Genomic DNA, 24,315 nt, shown 5'->3' with positions numbered 1-24,315 from the left:
CCATGTATTATTGAAAAAAAAATTTAAAAAGTTTTATCAACTTATCTTGATTAACACTATGTAAGCTTTCATTAAAATTTAACTTTTCGTTGTTATCTAGTTAATAATCTCACTATTAATCTTGTTGTTAAGTAATTGCTTAGTACTGAATCAAATAAAAGGAAGAAAATTTTAATACACCAATAAGTATGGAGTGCCAAGATGAAGACTACATAGAAAAGGATTTTTATTTAAAGCTCACTAAAAAATTTTCTAGTACAAATCAATCTTACATTTATTACTATCTATTTCATATACAATAACTCTCAAAGGCGATGCGCGGGAACTCTGGAGACCTTCAGAAATCAATACTATCAGTATTCCAAGTCTACTTGTTAGGAAAATGGTTTTTTATGCCTATAAGATAGGTTTGCTAAAATTAGTTAAATGTAATAATAAAAAGAATCTAGTTATACAAGGAAATAATCTTCATAACCCTTATTTTTTGTTTATTGATTAACCAGATGCAAAAGCATTTTAATACTCTAACCTTACTTTTGACAACTAAAAGTAATACATAATAGGATAAAGTATAAAAACTTATTGTTACACTACAATCTGTAGCAATAATATTGAAGGTCATATACATTACAGCAAGAAAAAAACTGTTGTTTTAAAAACAGAATGGGAACAAAGTTGGCTTCATGTAAGTTTATGGCAAAAACGACTATTTGTTTATCTTTACTTTTAAAGCAAATGCCAGTTTAAAACTTTTTTTTTTCATTATTATTTTCGTTAAAATATGTTGTAAAGAACTCTGCTTATACTTTATAATTTTTATATATAGTAAGATTTATCAGTTTTATAATATTATCTTAAGTTTATATTCAATTTCCGTAAAATTTACTTCTTAACAAAATAAAAGGTCATGTTAATTTGATGTGTTAACTGAATACACATCAAAGAGTCTCTAAAGCTTCTTTACAGGTTCAATCAATTGTATTCTTTAAAATGAACTACTAGCTTTACAAACTTATAAAACAAATATCTTTAGAAGATCAAGTTTTGCTTCATTTTTCAGTGTAAAATACCATTTGAGTAACTTATATAGTATGATGCTATCTAGTTCTTGTACATTAACAAAATTAGTGCTAACTATCAAGGTTTTCACTGGTTTGAAATGTAAACGTTACTTTAAATCAATGCAAATAATAACTTACAGCTTTAATACGCGTAGGATGTAACAATAATGAATTCTATTAATGTATTCTATTTTAAATAAACATTTTGTTTTAGTCCAAAGTGATTGTCAGTTAAAATTTATTTAAATTCAAATACCAGTCAGTAGAGTACTATAAGATTTATACATAAGAAATGCTGCACCGGAAAGTAGAACAGAATGGGAGCTTTCTTAGATTTTGGTCTTACAAATTTGTAAAGCTAACGATACATATAAAATTAATAGCTACTATAAACAAATTTTAACTCATTTAGGAATTACAATTTAACATATTAAATGAACTTGACAAAATTTAATCTTCTAACCATAAGTTCATGGGAATGATTTAATTTCTTAGAAAAATTATTTCCCTTTGCATAAATAAAAAATATGTTTAATATAGTAATATTATTCATGTAAAAAAATTACTCATTGTAATTAAAAATATTTGTCTACTTTTTCTAAGTGGTAAATATATTAAAAGAGAAGCTCAAATTTTGCGTAATTATGATTATAACGAGTGTTCAAGAAAAATGAGATATAAAGGATGACAGTAGATTTCTGATTACAATTCAGAACAAATAACCTGACAGCAGACAGTGACTGCTCATCTCAAGTACATTTAGCATAGGAGCATCTTGCACGGGACTAAACGTTCTCATAAAAATTCTGGTGGTAGCAGAGGCTAGCTCTTACTGCTCAGTCTACCGTTTAAAGGGTAAAAGTTAAGAGAGTCTGCAGTTTCGGAGCCTCTGGGTCTTTTTATTAGGATTAGTGGACCTCAGTGACGTGCTGGTTGGAGAACAACGCAGAAAAACTTGCCGGGAAAGAATCTTGAAGAAAAAACAATAGCTGAGAATCTAATTGGATAGAACTGCTCCAGTCTAAGCTGGCTGACCTTCTCTTGTCCCTCCTTTCTCTTTTACATCCAAATTTTACAGAATTTCACTGTAACTTAAGATTGATGTTAAAATAAAATATTAGTTATATTTACTAATTCTAAACACCGTTTATTTACTCAACTAAACTCTTTGCAAAAAGAGTGGTAAAAATCGCTTTATAATTCAATTAATGCTTGGGTGAATAAGCGATTGGCTTGTTACGATATATCAACTAACACTAATACTTAAACAGCAGTAACATCGGCCATGGCCATAATAACTTATAATTATAGTTTTGTTGGTAGTAGTGATAATAATTACAGTAATAATAATAACAATAATAATATCAATAATAATAATAGTAATAATAAAAATAAGAATGATGATGATGAAAATAAAAGTACTTTGCCTGTCGCGAGTTAATATAATAAGATTGATAGGTAGTTTCGAATGTTTGTAATGTTGCAAAAATAATGCAAAATTTCGGTAGAATTGAAGTCAACATATTTTTGAAGAGCAAGTCAATTCGTGGTACATCAGAAAGTGAGAAATTCCGTTACCCCTATTGAAGGCAGGCGTACAGACCCTCTCTTTCTTGACATCTCTGGGTCAAGAAAAAAGGAAGTGTTAACTCTCCGTTTTCCTTTACATTTGGAAAACAGTGTTAACAATTAACTAAGTTACAAATAAGACTATTGCAGTATGCTAATGAAATTATTAGTACGATGCAAAAAGAGTTACTCAGTTAATCATAAGCTTGTGAATTTTAATGATAAAAATCAGATTATCTCTTAAAAGTTAGTAAAGTTGTTCACCATGCTTGTCATAGTTAAGGTGTAATGTCGTTGTTTGCTAGTGATGTAGTGTGTACTGGTTGCTAATTTCTCATCATGTGTAAAGATTCTGGCTTTCTTTTTAATTTTTGCTTAATTATATGTATTAATTCTAAGCTACACTAATATTTAACTTTTTGTTATTCGATCCTTATCTAAAATTATGTTCGCTTTTGATGTTACCCTTCAGTTTAACTATTCCCAGTAAAAATATTGCATCTAAAGTTGCCGAACAATATTTTGTTTTTTATTTCTGGTCAGCATAGGCCAGCGTGCATGTACATGAATTATCATTGTACTGCACGCATGAGTAACTTGCAGGTAATTCACCTCTATTCAGATGCACGTTGGTCCTGGCTCAAGTGCTTTCAGAACAAGATTCTTAGGGTTGAGCAGGAAAGAAATAATTTCTTGATAAATAATTCTAATCTACCAACAATACAGTGTTATAAAAAATTATGATACAAGACTATATGTTGTATGTACATTTTCAAAATATTTAAATGTAAAAAGATCGTTAGAAAAAGTAAGCAAACTGAGAAACCATCGGTTATTTACCAAACAGGTCCATTATTTTTTAGATTTTTATTTTCAATTATATGTTGTTATCCAATTTTCAAGTTTTAAATATTTTTGGGGGTTGGCACGCAGAGCATAAATATAGTGTGCGTGTGTGTGTGTACTTACGATGACTAATACTATTCAAAAGATGACCGTTAATCCAAAATCATATTAACAAAAATAAAAATAGTTTGTTGCAATCTCATTACCAATAACAAAATTCTCGCTCTTTAAGTAATTGTTTGATAGGAACAATAATACTCCTTATAAGTGCATAAATGCAAATACAAAGCCGACAAAATTCTTATTCATTCTACGAACCGAACTTCAAAGTATCTTTAACTCCTACTTTATTACACAGTAAAAAGCTTGCTATTGTCAATAACTCTGATGTACTGTATTTCAAGATAGATCCCCTGACCTATACGAGACAACTGACGATGTTAAAATTACAGCAAAATTTCTAAATTATTGGTTAACTTTTTTTCTTTGAAATAAGAGAAAAACTAACAAGCATCATCATGTTAAAACGTAAAAGCTGTAGGCCAAGGAAAAAATCTTAACACAATTGGAACAGTAAGACTTCTTATTCTAATAGCAAAATGCCACAAGTGAACAAACTCCTAAATTAAATTAATAATTACAACTGTTGGAGAGAAAATGGTTGGAACTACCAGAAATCAACGGTTACAGTGATAAAATTAACGGAAAGACACACGATGGAACTATGGATGACACTTCAAGAACAGCGGCGCAGGAGCGTCCCTAAGATAGTTAATATACGAAATCAGGACCACCCTTCGATGAGTATATTAAATACTCGATGGTTTTATGTCCTAGCTTTTAAAAGTCTCTTGAATTGCACTTTTTTTAATTCGTGAAGAAGTTCTCTCATATCTATTCTTTTTTTAGCCCTTTTTTTACAACCCAAAATTAAAAACTTCCTTTCTTCCTTTTTTCTTTATTACAGCACACCCTGGCTTTTTCTTCTAATTTCCATTATTTACCCAAGCAACCATGATAGCTTATTCTACCGTGATGTGCAATTTATCAAACATCAATAGCAAAGTCGGTAACATAACCTTGCCTTCTTTCTAGACGCCATCAAACCTCGACAGAATTTTCCACGCAACAGCATGACTTATAAAAAATTTATTTGGGGACCATTTTCAAGTGAAAATGATAATACCGATTTTAAAACTATTATTCATATTCAATCTGCTAATTTTGTTCAAGGCAGTAGTTCAGTTAGGTATATCGTGTGGCATACTGAGCTTTAAAGTACGTATAGGTTATGCAGTCTTTACTGTATATCTGTCATTGTCCCTCTAACGCAACTACACGATAGTTTTTAACTTTGGAAAGCTGAAATACAAAAACTGTACGGCAAGGCTTCTTGGGACTTAGCATTCAGTTTATTGATAATATAATTTATAGCATACCTTTTTTTTAAAAGAATTAATCGTTCCGTTTAAAAGTTATAGATAATTTCGTTTAAAATCCTACCCCAACGAAGCGCGTTCCTATCTCTCACGTGTTACAAGATCAACAGTAAAACTTTCATATCTCCGAAACTACACGGCTAGGCATCTTCAAATTCAGACTCGTGATAACCTGTAGCAAACTTAAGCCTAACGCTAAATTAAAAAAAATTTATCATCGAGTCGTTTTACTAAACTACTACCTTAAATTACGGTAATTAATAAAGTTTTTATCATTTTTTAATACTTTATCAGAATAAAAGAAGTTTCTTAACTTGGATGTATGGTGTATAAAAAAATAAAAGTGTACAAGCTCGGTAATTGCCAAATATACTTCGAGAAAAATTGTAATAGATCTCACAGTATAAATTGTTCTATGAATGCTAAATTGAATTATCGTAAAATTTTCTAAAAAATCTTCAATAACACAGTGAAACATCGGTGTATCCATATTATTTTTCTTTTCCCTTTTTTTCAAAGTTTTCTGAGCCAATTTTTAAAGAACTGAAAGCAGAGGCCAATGTAAAAAAAAAATGAATTACTTACGAAGATTGCTCGTAGCTGTGGTACTATAACCATACATGACTCACATACGTGTGCGCTGGCCTTTGCTGACTGGGAATGAAAGGCAAGCAACGTACTTTTTAAGCAGAGAAATGAAATTAGTGCAAAAACTAATAGATGAAAAAATTCAACTGTAAATAGCTGCACTGAGACATAATATTATACACATATAGTTAGAAACAACCCACACGTACTTCGCCGTTAGCAAACAGCTTTACCAACTTTCAAAGAACTATCTGATTTTCACATGATTTCCTGAGTATCCCCTTTTAATCTTACCAACAGTTTCATAAATTATCTACAACAGTCTAATTTGTAATCTATTAAGACTTTGCTACTTCTTCAAATGTAAAGGAAAACGGAAAAGCCATAGCACTTTCTCCTTTTCCTGACTTGAAGATGCCGAGCGAGAGTCTGTACGGCCACCCCAATATTAGTAACAGAATTCTTAAATCCCCAGAGCACTACTTTCTGACGACTTTTACAATGAGTAGGCAAAGAAAAATATACGAGCTAGGCATGCTACTAACATTCCAAAATACTTTTGTAACTAACAAGGGATATGAATGACTTACGAACCTAGTTAAGTTACTAATGAAGGAAATCCGATAGGCAACGCACTTTGTACTATCATTATAAATACCATTTATATTGTAGCTAAATTATTATAAATTATTACTATTACTACCATAACTATAACTGTAAATGTTGTAGTAGCGGCTACCGCTACTGTCATTTAGTTCACCGCTTACAGTTTTCAAGGTTTCTAGTTAATGCTATTACCATAACACACCTCTTATTTCTTCAACAAACATTTAGACTAAATATGAAGCCACTTTTAGTGCTCTTTTTGCTTCAAGCTCAGTTAGATAAATGAACAGTGCTTAGCATAGGTAAAATAAAGTAATGTTTAATCTTAATGTTAATATTAAGTTACATGAAAAATATGTTAAATTTGGATGTAAAAGGGAGAGAAAGAGCTCGAGTAAATGAATCACCTTTCTTTCTCTTGACGCATGTAGGAGAGCAAGCCAGATGTGGGAAGGGCCAGTTTTCAAGTGGCTAAGCTGGAGCAATTCTAGCCAATTAGATCTTTGGATATTGTCTTTTCCCCCAAGATCTTCCCCGGCAAGATTTTCTGCGTCGTTTTTGAGCCAGCACGTGATACAGGTCTGCCACTCCTTATAAAAAGTCTCGAAGATCCAAAAAAAGGCAGTCGACTTCACCCTGGAACGGTTGACTAGCTTATTTAAGTCCGTCCCTGCTATCATACGGTCCTCCACGAGTGCTGTTTAAACTTTGGAATCGGACGCCTCATGCTGGTTCTTGACGTTTACGATCCTAATACTAAAATGAAAGTTAGTTGTTTTCAAGTATTAAAATAGTTAACGTTGTCTTTTCTCCTATTCTCTTTGGTCGCAGATGTGGTTTTACTTATTACGGCATCAATAAGTATCAACCCGTGGAAACAAATAGTCAATTGTTCTTGCGTAAAATCGAGGGTAATACCCTGCACTCAAAACGGTATTGGTAGCTACTAGATAGTTGCGAATTAAGCTACGACTTAACCTATGCGTAACCTCTAGAACAACTACCTCTACTCGTTATGGTACTGGTAACTTCTAGATCGTGAACGGGACGTTACGATCGAATTGGGACGTAAAGTTTTACGAATCCTTATTTGACGGGTTTAAGCCCTTGCTCCACCTTTGTGGCGGAGCATTGCACTACAATACTCAAGATTCTATATTTCATTTATTTAAAAAATTGAAATAATCTGCTCCCCATTTACATGAGAATTCTCGAAGCTCGTTCTGTTACGAGCGTAATTTGGTGCCAGCAGTGGGATGTAGATTAGGTTATCGCTTAAGTCGATTGAGTGTGTAACGCACGCAAATAATTCACTCAGATGTGTGCCGGATCATCCATCACAAACTTGGAAGAAATCTTTATGACCTCCGATGGCTGATAAAAAACGTCTCCTGTTCAGTTACTACAACAATGATACAAGGCAACATAACAAGCCCTTGGGCCGTTGCAGTAAGCCATAGTGCACGCAGTAAAGTTGACACATAATAATAGCCAAGGAGCAACAGAAGAAACACAAAAAACTCTTGGGCTGTCACAGTAAGCCACAGAGCACGCTGTTGGTCGACACAGAAGAAAAGTAAAGAACAAAACAGAAAAAAACATAACAAAAAAAAAATAATAAAAAAAACCCATTAGGTGACGGAGCAAAAGGTGTCATTGGGGATGATGGTCCATTAACTGGGAAAGTATCTTAGACGTATCTTAATTCAGTCAAACTAGTGCCCGTGTGTTGGCAACTGACAACCCAATAGAATGCAGTCTGAAAGTACAATTAATATAGTCGTGCCCGGTGGTGGTTGTGGCTGAGTGGTCAGCGTAAAGTTTTGCGAATCCTTAGTTGACAAGTTTATCCACTGCTCCACTTTTTTTGTGGAGCATATCACTACAAAATTTTGGAATCTTCAATCCATTTATTTAACAAATCAGAATCACCTACTCTTCATCTACATGAAAAACCCCGAAGCTTGTTCCGTATAAATAAAAATTTACCGCAAATAGACAGTATGACTTAGAAAAGAAAAGATTGTGCTTTGTTAGAACAATAAAACATGTCGAAGATGCTGTAAACTAATCATACTTAATACTAGAAAAACACTTGCTAGCTTTACTGCACACATTAGCGTTCCTCTTACTTCTCTGAACTTCTCCTCAACTAAGTATGTAAACAACGTTATTAAGTAAAGGAATTACTTTAATAACGTATACAAAAATTTTTTTTAATAAGATTTAATAAAAAATAAGTATTTGATTTGTAGAGTACAAAAATTTTTTTTCCTAATTTTTAAAAATATTGATAAAATATAAAAAATTGTATTAAAAATGAATTACTTTCCTTTGAAGTAAGAAGTAAGCTATAAAATAATAAATATGTATAAAAACTTCGGAAAGCTGCTCTGCCAAGACTTTCTAATTTCTTAGTTTTCTGAAAAATCGTTTAAGAAAAAGCTCTTCCATTAAATAAAGCATTTAATAATTAAACTTTTGATGTTAAATGCAGAGTGGGTAAGCGATTCGACTAGTGTGCAGAAGGTCTGGGGTTTAAATTCGTTTGGAAACGTTTTTTTTTTTTTTCGTGGTTGCGTTATGTGGTAAAGAGAGTACTGAAAATACGTCACGTGGGGCAAGGCAAAGGTGGAGAATTAAGAAAAATCTTCTTTCGTTACACTTTTTCTTAATGTCAGAATCTAAAATCGTTGATGTACCCTTACGCATAACGTGCCTATAGAAGTATAACTTGAAAAAATCCCATTAATTCAAGCTGATTCAAAAAATTCCAACCTAGAAATTACGACACGTCATTGTATGTGCTTAAAATTCTGCATACGTTGTTAATATTGAACTTGGCAAGCAGACCACGTAGAGATGCAGCCTTACGCTTGTTAAAATGGAGGGTATTGGTATGTGCTTTCTGTAATTGATATTTTTGAGTATTATGTGATCACTGTTTTTCATCATATGTATAAGCTGTATCTGTCAAGAGAAGAGCCGATGAAAAAGTGACTTCAGTAATTTATTCGATATTTTAAAAAGAACAAGCAACAGTAAATATGTTATTTGGTCGTGGCAAAGAACACTGAATTGCAACCCATCAAAATAATATGAAAAAATACAAAATAAATTTAAACTTAACACACAGCAACATTTAAGTGTCTCTATGTAAGCGATTTAATCTTTTGAAAGATTGAAAGTGAAAGAAATCTAGTTAGCAAGGTAACTGTGAAAATGGCTGAATCTTATACTAACAGCTATGGAATGTTATGATAACAGAAAACACTGAATGAATGGTCTTAAACCAAAAGATGTTGCTGAAAGCAAAGTTAAAGTCATAATAAGAGAAGATAAAATAAGTGAAAATAGCAGTAAGTCCAAGCTTTAATTAAAAATAAGTAAAAAAGGACAAGCAAACAAAATTAAGTAAGCATTAAGAAACTCGATACACCAAATCAGTCAACAAAAATATTAAATGACAATGACATGAGTAGCACAACAAATTTAACAACAGACCATCTTAAGTATTACTCAGGTAAACCTATTTCTGTAAGCTTCTTCTAATAAAAATTGCAGAAACAAAGAATTTCGACATATACTGTACAGAGAAGGTAGTTCCAAGGCGTGGCAATCAAAATCAAAATCAGTTTTTGTCAGTTAGTTGGGCTTTGACAGTACTCTTAATAGTTAAAAAATTAAGCAACATAGATTTTTTAGATAAGTTTCAGTTAAAAGCGATAACATTGGTATGTTTATGAAATAATTATAAAAAAGTAACATAGCAATAATGTTTTCAATAAATATTCAAAACTTGTAGTTTAAATTCAAATTTTTTTTTACGTCGTTGGTAAAAAAATATGATGTAATTTTTATTGTACACTGCAGACAACTGAAATTTTTTTACAGCATCCAAAAATTTATTATCAAATAGCCTATTTTTAAATACAGCTGAACTTTTTTTAGTCCGCAGAAAAATTTGGAGTTCATCATTAAGTTCTGCATTCATCACTGGTCTTAATTTAGTATACCTCTGCAAAGTATTAAGACTATCTAGTATGTATTGGTAATCCATTCGGAAAATTCCCTTATCAAAAAAAATTGCTATTAGCTATTGTGTTGAGTGCTGCAAGAGCTATCTTGAATAAAACAGAAGAATATACAATTCAGCGTAAGATATTTATATTTTATACAGGTTACGTGTAAATATGCACAAATATAAGCCAATATTTACTGTAAAAAAATATATTTTCCCTACTATATCTAGGTTTTCTACACGGCATTTCAGTAACAGGTATTGTTAACTTCTGTTGAGTAAGTTTAACCTTACTTAGACTTCTTGTGGAGCATTCAATGCGTTTGCCTGCACGGAGGAGAAAATCATGGAGCAAACGCAAAGCAGCGATGAAAGTGCCCCCCTTTTCTTAACCTGATTGGCTCATGACGTGTGTGTTTCCACGATTGACAGAGGGGATACCGTCCTTTACTCAGCTAAAGTGCGTAGCAGACAAGAAGTGGATACGTACCTATACTGACTGCTGTAGGACGGTACCCCCTCTCTCCCAAAAACGCATAAGCACGATGGAAAAAAAGCCAGAGCCTTTATGCGTTTGCTCCATACTTAGCGCTTATACTTGTGAGCTATAGCTTACATGCGTTGAAAGCACACACGTCATGAGCCAATCACATAGGTTCAAAAAAGGGAGGGGGGCACTTTAATTGCCACTTTTCGTTTGCTCCATGATTTTCTCCTCCGTGTGGCCATGGGAGCTCCTTATAAGCTATTGATTCCTTCACTATAGACTCATCTTCTTGTATTTTTTTTTTTTTTTTTTTCTGAAGGATTCAATACAGCAACCATCTTTTTAGTTTTTCTTACCTCATTGGCAACCGCTGTTGTCGACCCTTCCCTCTTATTGAATGGTTTTACGTCCACTATGCTATAATGACCCTACCGTAGAGTATCTGTATAATACCAAGTTTCGAATATTCTTCCTCGTTATAAGCAGTAAGGGCAATTTTTGTTTTTTTTTAAGTAAAAAGATAGTGATAATGCTATCCAATATTTTTTTTGCTATTATGTCGTAATAGTGTTTTTCCACTAGCATGTTATATATCTGTAAGAAATTAATGTAATGTGTAGAACGGAACTTTTAGAATCTTTAGCTTTCTTCAACGGATTTTGATCTTAAATTCTTACACTATACAACACTCCATAGTTCTATGAGTACTCTTGTGATGTTCCTATTACTATTATCCTATACTAAGCCAACAATATTTTTATTACCCAGAGGCATATGGGACTCAATGTTGAAACAATAGTCCAAAGTATTTAATTTTTTAATAACTTCCTGCATTATATTATAAGTATTCTGATTTATTATCTTATACCCAAGACTATCAGTGGTCATGTATATAATTTGCACCAGTCTCCTATGTTATTTTTTATAAAATCATGATGCATTATTAAATTACTCTTACAACACATTTTAAAAGTTGTTTTAAGCATTCTGAGCACAAAATAATAAATCTTTATGAGTATTGTCAAGACTTTTGAAATATTCAACGTCCACTTTAAGTACGGAACTGATTTCAGCATCGTCAGCATTATTTAAAGTCCCTAAGGAAGTCATATTTTAAATAAGCTAACGGTCAAGTCATGTCTAAGCCATAAAGTTATTGATCACGTAATACTTTAAATATTTTCATTCTTGGTGTCTATGTAGCCTTTTTGTGTGCTTAAGTTGTTGGCTTTAGCGTATTTCTTACAACATAAAGATATACCACCACAAGTGCCTCGCTCAATAAACATAACAATGTCAATATTAGCTAAAAATTCCAGTTAAACATGCAGTAATAATATTTTTAATAATTAAAAGAGTTGTGACAAATAAAGTCCTTTGTCCAATTACCTCTGTATACTTTAACATGGCAGATCAGGTTAAGCTGGATGTTGTGTTATAGTTAACTGGATCCAATCCATAGGCTTTAGACAATTTTTTTTTTAATTTTCGAAAACATCAGCCTGCAGTAGAACGTAAGTTTTAAGTATGGATCAGGATGTTCCCTAAGGTTTTGAATATTATGTAGATTCCTGAAGTTCTTAGCATCATTATAGTTATTACTTGTAATACAAGTATAGTTTTCAAAAAGAAGGAGTACAATCATTAGGAAATGAGCCTTACATATTCATTAAACTTATTTGGTCTGTAGAAAACCTATAATTATTCGTAAGCACAGTTTCTAATACTTTCAATTCCTTTACATATAATAATTGTTTGTCAAGTTATACAACCATGAATTTCAAGAAATCAAAAAAAAATAACTTCAGGACCCTCTACATACTCCGTGAACAAAATGTATTCATGGTTAGTTTGTGGTTAAAGTTAAATTCTTACGACAAAGCAATTTGGAAGTTCTTTCATAAATAAATATGAAGCATAGCTTCTTTGATATCACCAGCCCACGATATCCTAATAATTTTCTTTCAAATAGCTTATGACTACTAAAACTTTTTTTTTTAAGTATAATCCAAATAGTACTGACGTCCTAGTGAGGGGACAGTGATCCCAGACTTTCATATCACTTCAACCAAAGGGTTGGTTGCAAATATGGCATAAGACAGCTTCGTCAAATTTATTTTGTTTTTTACATGTCAATTTAATTTTTTTTTTTTTTTTTACCGGGTTACCACGACAGCTCTTAGGCCACGTGGCTGGGACTACCCACTACCACCTACGTGTAGGGGTGTATTGCCTCACCAATTTTTAACCCTTTTACTAATATTATACCAAATACATGGGTACAGTGCGGGTATCTCTGGTGAAACACTTTGCCAGTTAAGCTGACACTCTCTGCACTAACGGTGCATTGGGTCCACTTGCCACTGTGTAGCCTTCTCCCAAAGAGAGCTGCTTATTTCAGGACGTCTACTTCTCACAAGTTAAGCTGGTACTTTTTACCGAAGCATCACATTCAGGCTAATTAGTATCCTCGAAGAAACCTCATGTTTCAGGGACCACTTCACACCGGTAAGGCCGGCGATCCCTGCCTGGCGTATCGGATCCGTTAATTCTTACCTTCTAAAATTGCTTCGAATTCACCGATGCCCGAAGACCCGTGGGGCAAGAAAAAAATCTTGGAATTGCTCTGAAGCTAAATTCCACGGAAAATCCGCCCCGAAACAGCTGGGGTTACATACGAACTTTTCCCGATAAAAACAGTTTTTGAAAAAATCTGCATTCACCGAAAATGGTACCCATGACCCGTAGAATAGCATTGATCAGTTATAAGCACGCTTAGCACTAAACTAATGCCACTTCTTCATGTCAAACTAATTATGTTAAAAGGTTTTTTGTATAGTTTTTCTCACTAAATGGCTGAAAAATAGAGAACTGAAACAAACTACCTAGTAGATGTTTCATTGTCATTTTTTAGCTCTGTCTAAAACTTGTATATTATAATTCGCTAGCGTCGTAAAACCATTTAAAAGAATAACTCATGCTGCATACTTTATGCCTTAAAAAGACACAAACTTCATGAATAGGTACAAACAAAGATGTGAAGTCTGCATATACCACAAAAGGTACAGGGTTCTTGAACGTTAATTTTCTAGATTTAAATTTATGCTCATATTTTCTTGTATTTGACAGTGTAATTTTACACCTACTTGAACGTCTGAAATCAACTCCATGAGCTTATGAGTTTTGCTTAGACAAAAGTTAGTGAAAGCAACGATCATACATATTTGCTATGTGTTGATGCGTAGATAATTGTTAACATATTAAGTACATTTACGTTTAAAACATTTTTATGTTTAATAGTGGTTTTTTAAGAACGTTTTTACATAAACGAAAAAGGTTAAAGACAGGGAAAACTTATAATATAAACAGAAAATTTAGATTAACTATTTTAACTGAACAAATTTCTTATACGTAAACAAATTTTAAAAAGAATTTTTTTTTAACTCTCAAATCAGAAATCAGGGTTTCCACCTCGTCACAGTCTTGTTAGGCTACTAATAGTGATTACTACGGTTCGTATTATTTTTTCGCTACTGGAGTTTACATGAGTACGTATGATCATTTGATGTTATAAAATTGAATGTAATGATTTAAAACTCAAAGTGTGGAAAAATAATTACAACAAATGAAAGCTAATGCATGTGTCATCTTCAACCCATCAAAGTTTATTTAATGTAAAAATATAACGGAAAGAAGAGATAACTATCATAGTAATGAAGGCAACAGTTACTTTAAATATATTATCGAGGGTAGACTATGAAGATATATAGAACAGTTTTATGGGGTTAAAATAGTTAATATATGTATTATATTACTAAAAAAATCGCAGTGGTGATAAAATATTGGAATTTGTTTCATATTGGATGCAGAAGTTGAAGAGGCACACTTAATAATGTGTGGGGGTGTAGGGCCTTAAAAAAAATACGTAAAACCTCATTCAGCTAAAATAATAAATGCATTTAGGAAACCTTTCGCCATTTCGCAGAGAGGCTACAGGAGAATATCGAAGGGCTCTTATAATTTTGCTTCGTTGCTACAGCAGGCTGGAGAAGGCTTTATGGGCTTCAGATATAATTTTGTTAGAGTGAGATACCACTAATAGTAATTAAATATCTTCTCGTTCTGTGAGCGTTGCTTAGTGAAAGTAGAGAGTACAGGTGGTGTGTGAAAAGCCTAGCCGTAACAATTACAGATATAAGGAAAAAATGTAGTTCTAAGTATCTGTCATGGATTTATTACAAAGGTATATATTAGTTAGGCCTTATGCACCATTTTTTGAATTCTATCTCCTCAGAATATTAAAAGTTAAGGAAAAGGTATATCACTGAAGGCTCAAGATATTTAATTGATTTTTTAAAATTTTTTTAAGGATAAATATAGCGTTGCCTGAGTCTCATAAAGATATTGGCACCTTGATTACATTATGATTTTACTGTAAACTAGTACCAAAGTTTATTTTGAAAACAAATGACAATATTATAACAATTAGATAATGTTCCAGTTACATAGAATTTAAAGCAAAAGAATTTTCATCATGATCTGATAAGAAATAAGTTTTTGCATAAATAATAAGGGTTAGGTTTTCTTTTGATATCCAATAATATTAACGTTTAATTATTTGTGAAATCAACGGGCCTTCCTTTTTCCTTTGTTAAATAAAATTTATTTATCTTCATTTAAATAGTATCCAGAGCCCTCGTAGTCTTAAGTACAGTTTATTGTAAATTTTTCTTAAGTACCAAGATAAACTTAGTTATCGAAATGTGCAATATCTGTGGAATGGACATATTAAGGAATTGGACCACACAGACAAATATGTAACCACAGCATAAGGTGCACATGTCACAGTCACAGTCACTCTGCTACGCTTGTACTACACTGTTGTTGGCCAAAGCTTTGCTATCACTCACCACCTCTCATGTTTTTACGACTGAGTGCAGATACACTACCATTCTTTCTTGTGTTTTATGTATTGCCTCGGGGCAATATGCTTGAAACATCGCAATAGTTTTATTATCTGTTTGTTATGCCACTTGACTACAATGCAAGACTTAGTCAGTTTTTGGTACATTAATGGAAACAACTGCTAGAAAATTTTGTCCTATACTCCTTTTTTACCAGTCTTTCTATAATTTTCTATCATGACGTTATTTTCTTTACTTCATTCTACCGTATGCGAGTAAGTTTTAGATATTGTTGGCGCATCTTGTTTCTCTTGGAGTGTAAGTTAAGGCATAACTGGTCAAACCGTATTTTAATGTTACGTTTATACCACAATTGACATGGTGAATCTCTAATCATACTATGCAGTTTACTGTTATGGTTAAAATAAGTTAATAAACTGCCATGTCTATCTTTTTCACCCCTGCTACAATTCTTAACATCTTATCTCAAAGCGTACCCACTAAATCTTTTACAGCCCTGTTTTTCGCTGAATGAGGCAGTTGATAGTAACTATGCTCGACTTTTTCTCCCTCTAAATATTAGCGAGATTTTAAGCTCGCTATCTGTCTGCCGTTGTTGGACATCTGATTCTTATATTACTCTTTGTCGCACTTACATAATCTCTCAAACTTTTATTTGTTGAGGCGCTCTCATGTCTCAATTAACATTTATTACTTTTAGTTTTTATCACTTTGATAATGAATCAACCACCACTGGTTACAGTTTTAACGTGTCTGCAAAATTGAAATTTGTCAATCGCGGTTTCCTAGGGTTTTACTTTGATTGCTATATTCTCCAATACTTCACGTGTCAAGGTTTTTTGCTTTATCTCTGCTGTTAGTCCTCGTCACTAGCTAATATATCTGTAAAATAGCTGTGGTAAAGAAATGGAAGAACACAGGCTAATAAGTAACCACTGTACAAAGTATATATAAGCCTTATCATCGATCTGTGCTTAATCATTCATTAAGTTGCTAAGCTTGGTTAGTGCGGCACCAATGTTGGCCAAAGCTTTACACTCTTCACGTCCTTACCGCAGAGCTTACGTATACTACAAAACAGAGAATACTTCATTGTTTCGCGTTTATTTCTAATTTACCATCAAAACGTACCGCAACAGCCCGTTGACACTAAGTGTTGTGTACATGCACAATAGTTGGGCTACCATTCTCCTACCTTTCATGCAGAAACTTAGGACTATTCTTTCTCTTTCCTATAGCAGTATTCATATGGTTTGTCATTATATCATATTAGCTATAATATTTTAACAGTACAGAAAATACATGAACCACCAACGTCATCACACTTTTAACTATCTCATGGTTCGAAAAAATTTAATGAGCTCTTTATCTGTAATTGCAGGCTAAAGACTGTAATAAGCTATAAGCCGAGATCATCGACCTAAATTTAAATACGAATGCTAACAAAAATTTGACTTTATTAGCTAATCAGCGTTAAAATAAGTAATTTAATGTTATCATGTTACTTACATGTTGTTATGAGAGCTAATTAAAACTTCCCAGGTTTTCAATAATTTTATATTTTTTTTTACTTTCTGTTTTTCTTGTATTACATAATCTATGCTTACTTACGAGGATCTTTATTATTTATTGAATTTTCATGACAGGTATTGTGTCTACGTTCAACTTTATAAACATTCTATTAAGTCTTTAATAAAATGCAAATGCGAAGAAAATAACTATTTATTTTTCAGATCTATAAAGTTTTACTCTTATGCTCATGGGTATTGTGCAAAAATTAATGAAAATATCTGTACTTTAACGTATTAGAAAGATGTAACAAATGGCTGTCACAAAAAATTGGGTATGGTTGTTGTAAATAAATCAGCCTTAGCTTATCTGTGGTTCATAATGAATGATAAGTAAATGTTCATAACGTGTGTACTTTTATTATAACAATGAACAAAAAAATATTCTTATAAGAAGCAATATTAAAATTGTTACAAATAATTATCAAACATTTTCTACGACTTAGCTTACATAGAATACAACCAATTATGTTACTACACTTATTAAGTACGTTCACGTAAAGAGGCTGAATTTGTTATCAAAAATTTCAAATTTTGAAAAAAAAGAAATCAAATTAAGAGTACTGCGATTGCTAACTTAAACATAGTATCTCTAATAATAGTAAGCTTTTTATTTAAAAATTCATACGAAATAAATGACATAGCATAATATTGTTTGATAAAGTTAAATCTTGTAATAAAATTAAGTGTAAAACATTTAAGGATACTGGAATTGTGATGGGCCTAAGCATAATTCACCAATTAACGATATTTGTTGAAAAGCAATCACTCTCGTGCACCCTTATCAAAAGAGATACATTTTTGTTTGGTTTTTTTTTTTTATAAACATCTAAAGAGATATAATAAAAGCAATAATTTTTTAGAATTATAACAGAAGATTTCAATTTGGATGAAAAAAAAATTGCTATTTAACAAATAAACTTGATTTAGAAATCAGAGGACTATTTATGTAAATTTTCTAATTCGACTTCACGATGAAAGAATTAACGTAATAATAATTTCACTTGTACAGTATTGGTTTGAAAAAATACTTTTAATAACATGTATGTCAGTTCAAGTTATAAATAAAAAATAATTTTTTATACTCTATGCATTACAGGTAATGAATTTCATTATATAGGTAGCCATAGAAGTTGACAAAAACTTTTTCATTAAAAATAAGAACTTGAGTTTTTTGTTTCTAAAGGTTGTTTGGAAATATTTAACAACTATAAGTACAACATAACTAGTATAATATTATCTTAGCTCAATAAATACCTTTTTCTTTAAGCTAACAGATTTGTAGCACGCTTAAACAAAAGTCGTCATTGTATTTTACCATAGATGTAGCAACTTGTGAGAATGTTAATAAGCCAGATAATAACACTTAATTATTGTTTCTTAAAAAATTCTAAGATTTAAAAGCGTATAGGCTTAGCCCCTTATAAGCTTAATATAAAAATTTATATTCAAGGGGAATACGTGATCATAATCAAAATTAAAAAGAAAATTTTTATTCTAAGAATAATTATAAACACTGGATGTGTTTTTTTACTGCTATTCATTTTATAAAAAAAATTGTTTTCGTTTTAGCTTTACGATAAATAATAATACATTTCAAAATAAAAATTTTACGATTGTTAGTACTGTCACGTACAGTATGGAACATACTACGTGGGATGGGCCTCACCTATTCGTATTAGGAAGGAGCACAAGTGGGGCAGGAAAGAACATAAAAAGGCCCGCAGCAGTGGCCACAGGGCTGTAGAACGTCGGGACTAGAAAAAGGAAAGTCACAATAAGTAACATGGGACCGCAAAGCGCCTTCCCTCGAGGAATATAGCAATTAAGTGATTGATTGAGTTTAACTGCCACGTTGTTATTAGGCATCCTGAACCTTTTGAATCCCACGTAACAGTTTTGGTGCTAGGTGTGGGGTAGGTTTTGTCGCGAAATACAATTTTTTTTTTTACACGTGATATTTCGGTATTTTTGGGCGACAATCGGGAAGCAAACATAGTGCAGTGCAACAACAGGTGCAGAAAACTCAAGGCAGTCACCTGCAGCTGCTATCGAGTAAGGAAGGACAAGAGTCAACATCCAGTTTTAAAAGGACCCATCGTAAAGAGGATGACTTAGAGTATATTGGTGCTTATCGTTTCGTGCCTTTTGTCAGAGTAAGTGATAATTCTTTTTATCCTCCCAAATAGATAAACTTATTGTCCCTTTGGGTTGTTAAGCTAAAGAAACGACGTACAAAAAAAATAATAATCAACCCGACTACGGCTAGTTCCGCTCGTTTTCGAAGCCAGTAAAATAGAAATGAAGAATCAGAAATAAAACAGGAATCCTTCTTTCTCTATTATTTCTTCGTGCGTGAACTGAATTGACTAATATAATTAAGCTCACATTACTCTAATATAAGAAAAAAAAGAGAAATTAATAACGATGTCCGACCATGGGGAAGAGATTGATAACGGTAGGGATGGTTTAAACGAAACTTTTTTCATGACACAGGAAGATTCAGATACAATAACGGTTATGCTTGAACACGACCCTCAATCGTATGCACTCTATGAGAAGATGGATAGTAAAAATCAAGTTCTTATTTTAAAGGTATTTAAAAATATAAAACCAAAAATTAAATTTAAAAAAAATCCTAATACAAAATTAGCAGAGCCAACGAATGAAACAGCAGAAATAAATATCTTGGAAATTGCACCAAAAAAATCAGAATTAAAAGAGAATGCGATGAAGGAGAACATAGGGGTAGACAGGAAACGTGATCAATTAGGCGTGGAAGGGCTAGGCAAAACGGCAGGAAAAGTATACCAAACCGTAAGAACAAGAAAATACAAACAGTAAAAAACCTTTTGTACCATTCTGCGATTGGCCACCTCTGCATTCAAAGGACAAAAATTATAGCCTCTATACATCAAACAATAAGACAGATAGGCTGAGGTTTGGATACGAAGAAAATCATTATGACGTGTATACAAATACAGAATACCTTTTCCCTGCATTTGACCAACCAATCGAGCTGGCAATAAATAATCAGTCAGAATTTTTTCAAAGGACACAAAGTAACATACGGGATAACCCTTAGCATCAAACCATGCAATTTTCTCCTAGTAATAGGCAACAAACAGGGGTACCATTAGCCTTAGGCTCGAATCTTAATATATAAGGCTACCTAAACAACGCAGTAAATGGTATACCACTGTATAATGGAGACCCCATGCAGTTTCCCTTATTTGAGCAAATGGTTTGGATGATAATGAGAACAATACCTGCCCAGTATGAAAAATATTTCATAGGACTTTTGGGAAATAAATTGTGGGGTATAGCGGACGATCAGTTCTGCACGTGATTATCGTTATTTAATTCCATTGACGAGTTTCTGTCGGCTCTATCACGAAGATTTAATAAAATGGGAGGAGAAGAGATACTTGCAGTGAAGCTTAAAACTGTCACGCAATGGAATAACGAATTAATTGTGGAATATTGCGGGTGAGTCCAGCGATTACACAATGAAATCATGATGGCACATGAGGTGAACCCATACTTGACGCGGTACAAGAAATACGCATCGAAAAAGAGATCAGACAGTGAAGCAGTGAAGCAGTTTCTGTTTGGATAAAGGGCACCGTATAACTGGAAGATCGCAGGGTTCCAACCAAAAATGCTAGAGGAGACTAAGACTATCGAAGCCGCCATCACTCTAGATAATGAATTAAGTCTCCACCACTTAATGATAGTGCAAAAGGGCAGATTAAGATCAAATAACGCTGAGAGACGGTATGACGCCATGGTGGGCCTTATCGGTAGCGACGCACCCGTGGAAAAGTCAGATACGGACGAGTGGGACGGTGTGGCTGATGTAAAGTACTGTTCATGTTGTCGAGAGCACGGCGCCCATTCTACTAGTGGATGTGAAAAATTGTGGCAAGATGCAAAAAAAAGAATAATAAAAAATCCTAACGTTAATGAAGAACCAAAAAAAAAAACAATAGAAGAAGGAGGATGGTATGATAGGAAAGTGGCGTATAATGATTATCACTGTAGGTATGGAAACGATAGAAATTTTGATCGACAACAAGGGAGTAATGGTAAAAGGCCTCACAACCAAGGGAATCGCTACAAGCGAAGAAAATATAACTACGATACTAATAATTATTATAACAATAATAATAATAGTAATAATTATGGTGGAAATAGTTACAATGACAGGAAAGTAGGTCATAATTATAATAGACATGACCACAGGAAGGACGATTATCGGGACTGGCGAAATAACGTCAAATCCAATCAGGATAATTGCAGTGATGGTTATAGGAGAAATAATCCTAATAATCAAAGTGCGAGGGTAAACAGCTCGAAAACAGGGCATTTAAACTCGCAGGATGTTTGATGCGATTCCCAATCGTTGGGCATAACAAAGCAATAAATGAAGAAATTGACAAGCATAAGGTATCGGAGACTTATGCCATGACGCTTACAAATTCTAAGGCTGAAGAAAAAGATGAGTAGCAGCTATCTCGCACAGTTAAAATAAATTTATCGAAAATAGGATACACACCACCCACAGTGATTCTAAAAAGCCCTTTTATAAACGAAGGTGCGACATTTTATGCTGATACGGGCGCGGACATTTTAATAATTTAAGAGAACTGTCTCGATATTGGAGTAGCGGTAAATAGTAGGAAAAAATTAAAAATAAAAGGCGTAATGCACGAAGCTGGCCAAACTTTGGGATCCATATGATTACTCCTAGAAAACTTTATGTGTACCCTACACGTAGCTCCCCATGACTTTCCCATAGAGGTGAAAGGAATCATAGGATGGGATATTTTTAAGTTGTATTACGGTCAGATAAATGCCGAAGACAACACACTTAAGTTAAATGGAAGGAGAATTCCACTACGAGAATCAGAAAGTTTTGAAATTGTGCCGAAAACGAGGCAAGTTATATATGCGTATATATAAGAGTTGCACAGGAAAATTAAAGTGGGCTGGGTCCCATTACAAAAGCTTACAGAGGGTATTTTGTTCGGTTATTTAATCGCAGTGGACAATAATGGTAGGGTGTATGCTGAATGTCTAAATATATCAAATGAAATAATAAATGTACCAGTCCCCGTGGTGGACCTTTTAGAGTGTGAGACGACAAAAAGAGCTAACTCATCGGTCGTCAATGGGGATGACGTAGAAGCATTAGAAAGAGCGTTTGTACGGATGCTTAAAGAAACTAAAAACCCTAGAGAGAATGAGAAACTAGGCAATAAGATAAGAAACGACGCCAGCTGCACATGTACGAAGAAAAATATCGTGGAAAACGAGGAGTTGTGACAAGGACGGCCGTGACAACGAGAATACTCAAATACTTGAGAAAAACATTAAAACAGACTCTCTGATTTGCAGGAAAGCGCGAGTTGACAAAATAATAGAGTTAGTCGACATATCGGGGTGCAACGAAGAAGAGAAGAAACATGTGCGAGGGGTTATAGAGGTTGACCCGTATGTTTTTGGACTCGACGGGGAACAACTAAAAGCGACAAATCTTTTAAAACAAAAATAAACATGACTACGGGTAGACCGATAGTAACGAAGCGGTATGGATATCCGCCAGCTGTGAGAGAGCAAATGAAAGTTGAAATTAAGAAATTACTCGAACAAGGCAAAAGAGAGCCTTCAGAGTCACTGTACAGCTCAAACATGTGGATCGTACCAAAAAACGCAGGACCAGACGGCAAAAAGCGCTGGTGGATAGTAACGGATTTGAGGCAACTCAACAAGATAACAGCGGGCAGTTGTCACCCACTTCTCTTCCAGAGTGATATACTGGAACATCTGGCGACAGCACGCTGTATAACAGTGGTAGACTTGAAGCAGAAATTTTGTCAAGTCGAAATACATGAAGACGCTGCTCATAAAACAGCGTTTTCGAGACCAGATGGGCATTACCAGTACAATAAAATGCCAATGGGTTGCACGGACTCTCTGAACACATTCTTAAGAGCAATAACGCTTGCACTGGCAGGGCTGCAGGGCCATGAGATAGAGGTATATTTAGACGATATAATGGTTTTCGCTTCGAATCTTAAAGAACATCGCAAACGCTTTATAAGATTGTAAGAGCGATTGTCGAGGGCAAATCTTACAATTGAGCCAAAGAAGTGCCAATTCCTGAAACGTGAAGCAAAAGTGTTAGGCCATATTGTAGGAAATGGTGAAATAAAAACGGATCCGAAGAAAATCGAGGCTGCAAGGAAATATCCAAGGCCTACAAATGCAAAGAAGAGAAAATCACACCATTTCTTGGATTTGTTAGATATCATAGTAGATTTATTAAAGGATACGCTTAAATTGCTCAACTGCTGTCGAAGCTTCTGAAAAAAGGTACAGAGTCTAAATGGGAAGAGCAGCATTAACAAGCATTCAAAACGCTCGTAGATGCACTTTGCAGCCAGCCTGTACTTAAAGCACCCGATCTAGAAAATTCATTTGTGGTGACAACGAATGCATCTGATGCCATTTGGGCAATATTAAGTCAGGGAGAAATATGAAAAGACGATCCGTGTGAGTATGCCTCTAGATGCCTAAAGGGCAGCGAAATTCGATACCCTACATACGATAAAGAATTGCTCGCAATAGTATATGCAAAAGAGCAAATTTGACCCTATCTGTTTGGCAGAAAGTTTACAGTGGTTACGGACCATGAGCCTCTTAAACATTTTTACTCATCAAAGAAGCCAGATACAAGATCTAATAGGCTTAAAGCTGAATTAAGGGGATATAAATTTGACGTTGTTTATAGATCAGGAATAGCCAAGAAGGCACTGGACGCACTGTCCTGAAATCCGATCTTAGAGGATGGAGAGAAAAGTCCTAATTTACCGCGACGAGAGTTATATGAACTTGCTAAAGAGCAGAAGAGGGATGGTTATGGTGACATTAATGCGCCACCCACATGAATATTCAAAATGCGGACAAGAAGAGAAAAAAACATAATAAGAAAGAATAAGAAATGGCAGATAAAAATATCTGATTCAGACAAGTCGAACAAAAAGGTAGAAAGAAAAAAGCCTTGCAAGATGAATAACTCAGATAAGTTAAAGGTCAATGAACACAGCGACGCAGATTTAGAATCAGAGTGGCCGGTGGCGAGTGAAAATATAGAAAGTAAGGGAGCAGAACCACGTAAGAAACAAGGGAAAAGAGGCAGG

General features: G+C 33.6%; 1 protein-coding gene across 1 annotated transcript in view; it reads left to right on the top strand.

Moving 5' to 3' along the window:
- Positions 1-325: 325 nt before the first annotated feature.
- LOC106644845 (uncharacterized) overlaps positions 326-24,315 on the top strand; it is a 2,208,360-nt gene continuing 2,184,370 nt past the window's right edge. The window contains exon 1 of the mRNA XM_089592443.1: positions 326-685. Coding sequence (XP_089448569.1) covers positions 664-685 — 22 coding nt within the window. The 5' untranslated portion in view covers positions 326-663. The remainder of the gene's footprint in view (positions 686-24,315) is intronic.

This window comes from Copidosoma floridanum, unplaced genomic scaffold, assembly GCF_036245765.1.
Source record: "Copidosoma floridanum isolate Cflo_tuat_1 unplaced genomic scaffold, Cflo_Japanese_pri ptg000017l, whole genome shotgun sequence".
In the NCBI taxonomy this organism is placed as follows: Eukaryota; Metazoa; Arthropoda; class Insecta; order Hymenoptera; family Encyrtidae; genus Copidosoma; species Copidosoma floridanum.
This window is presented reverse-complemented; position numbering and strand designations above follow the sequence as displayed.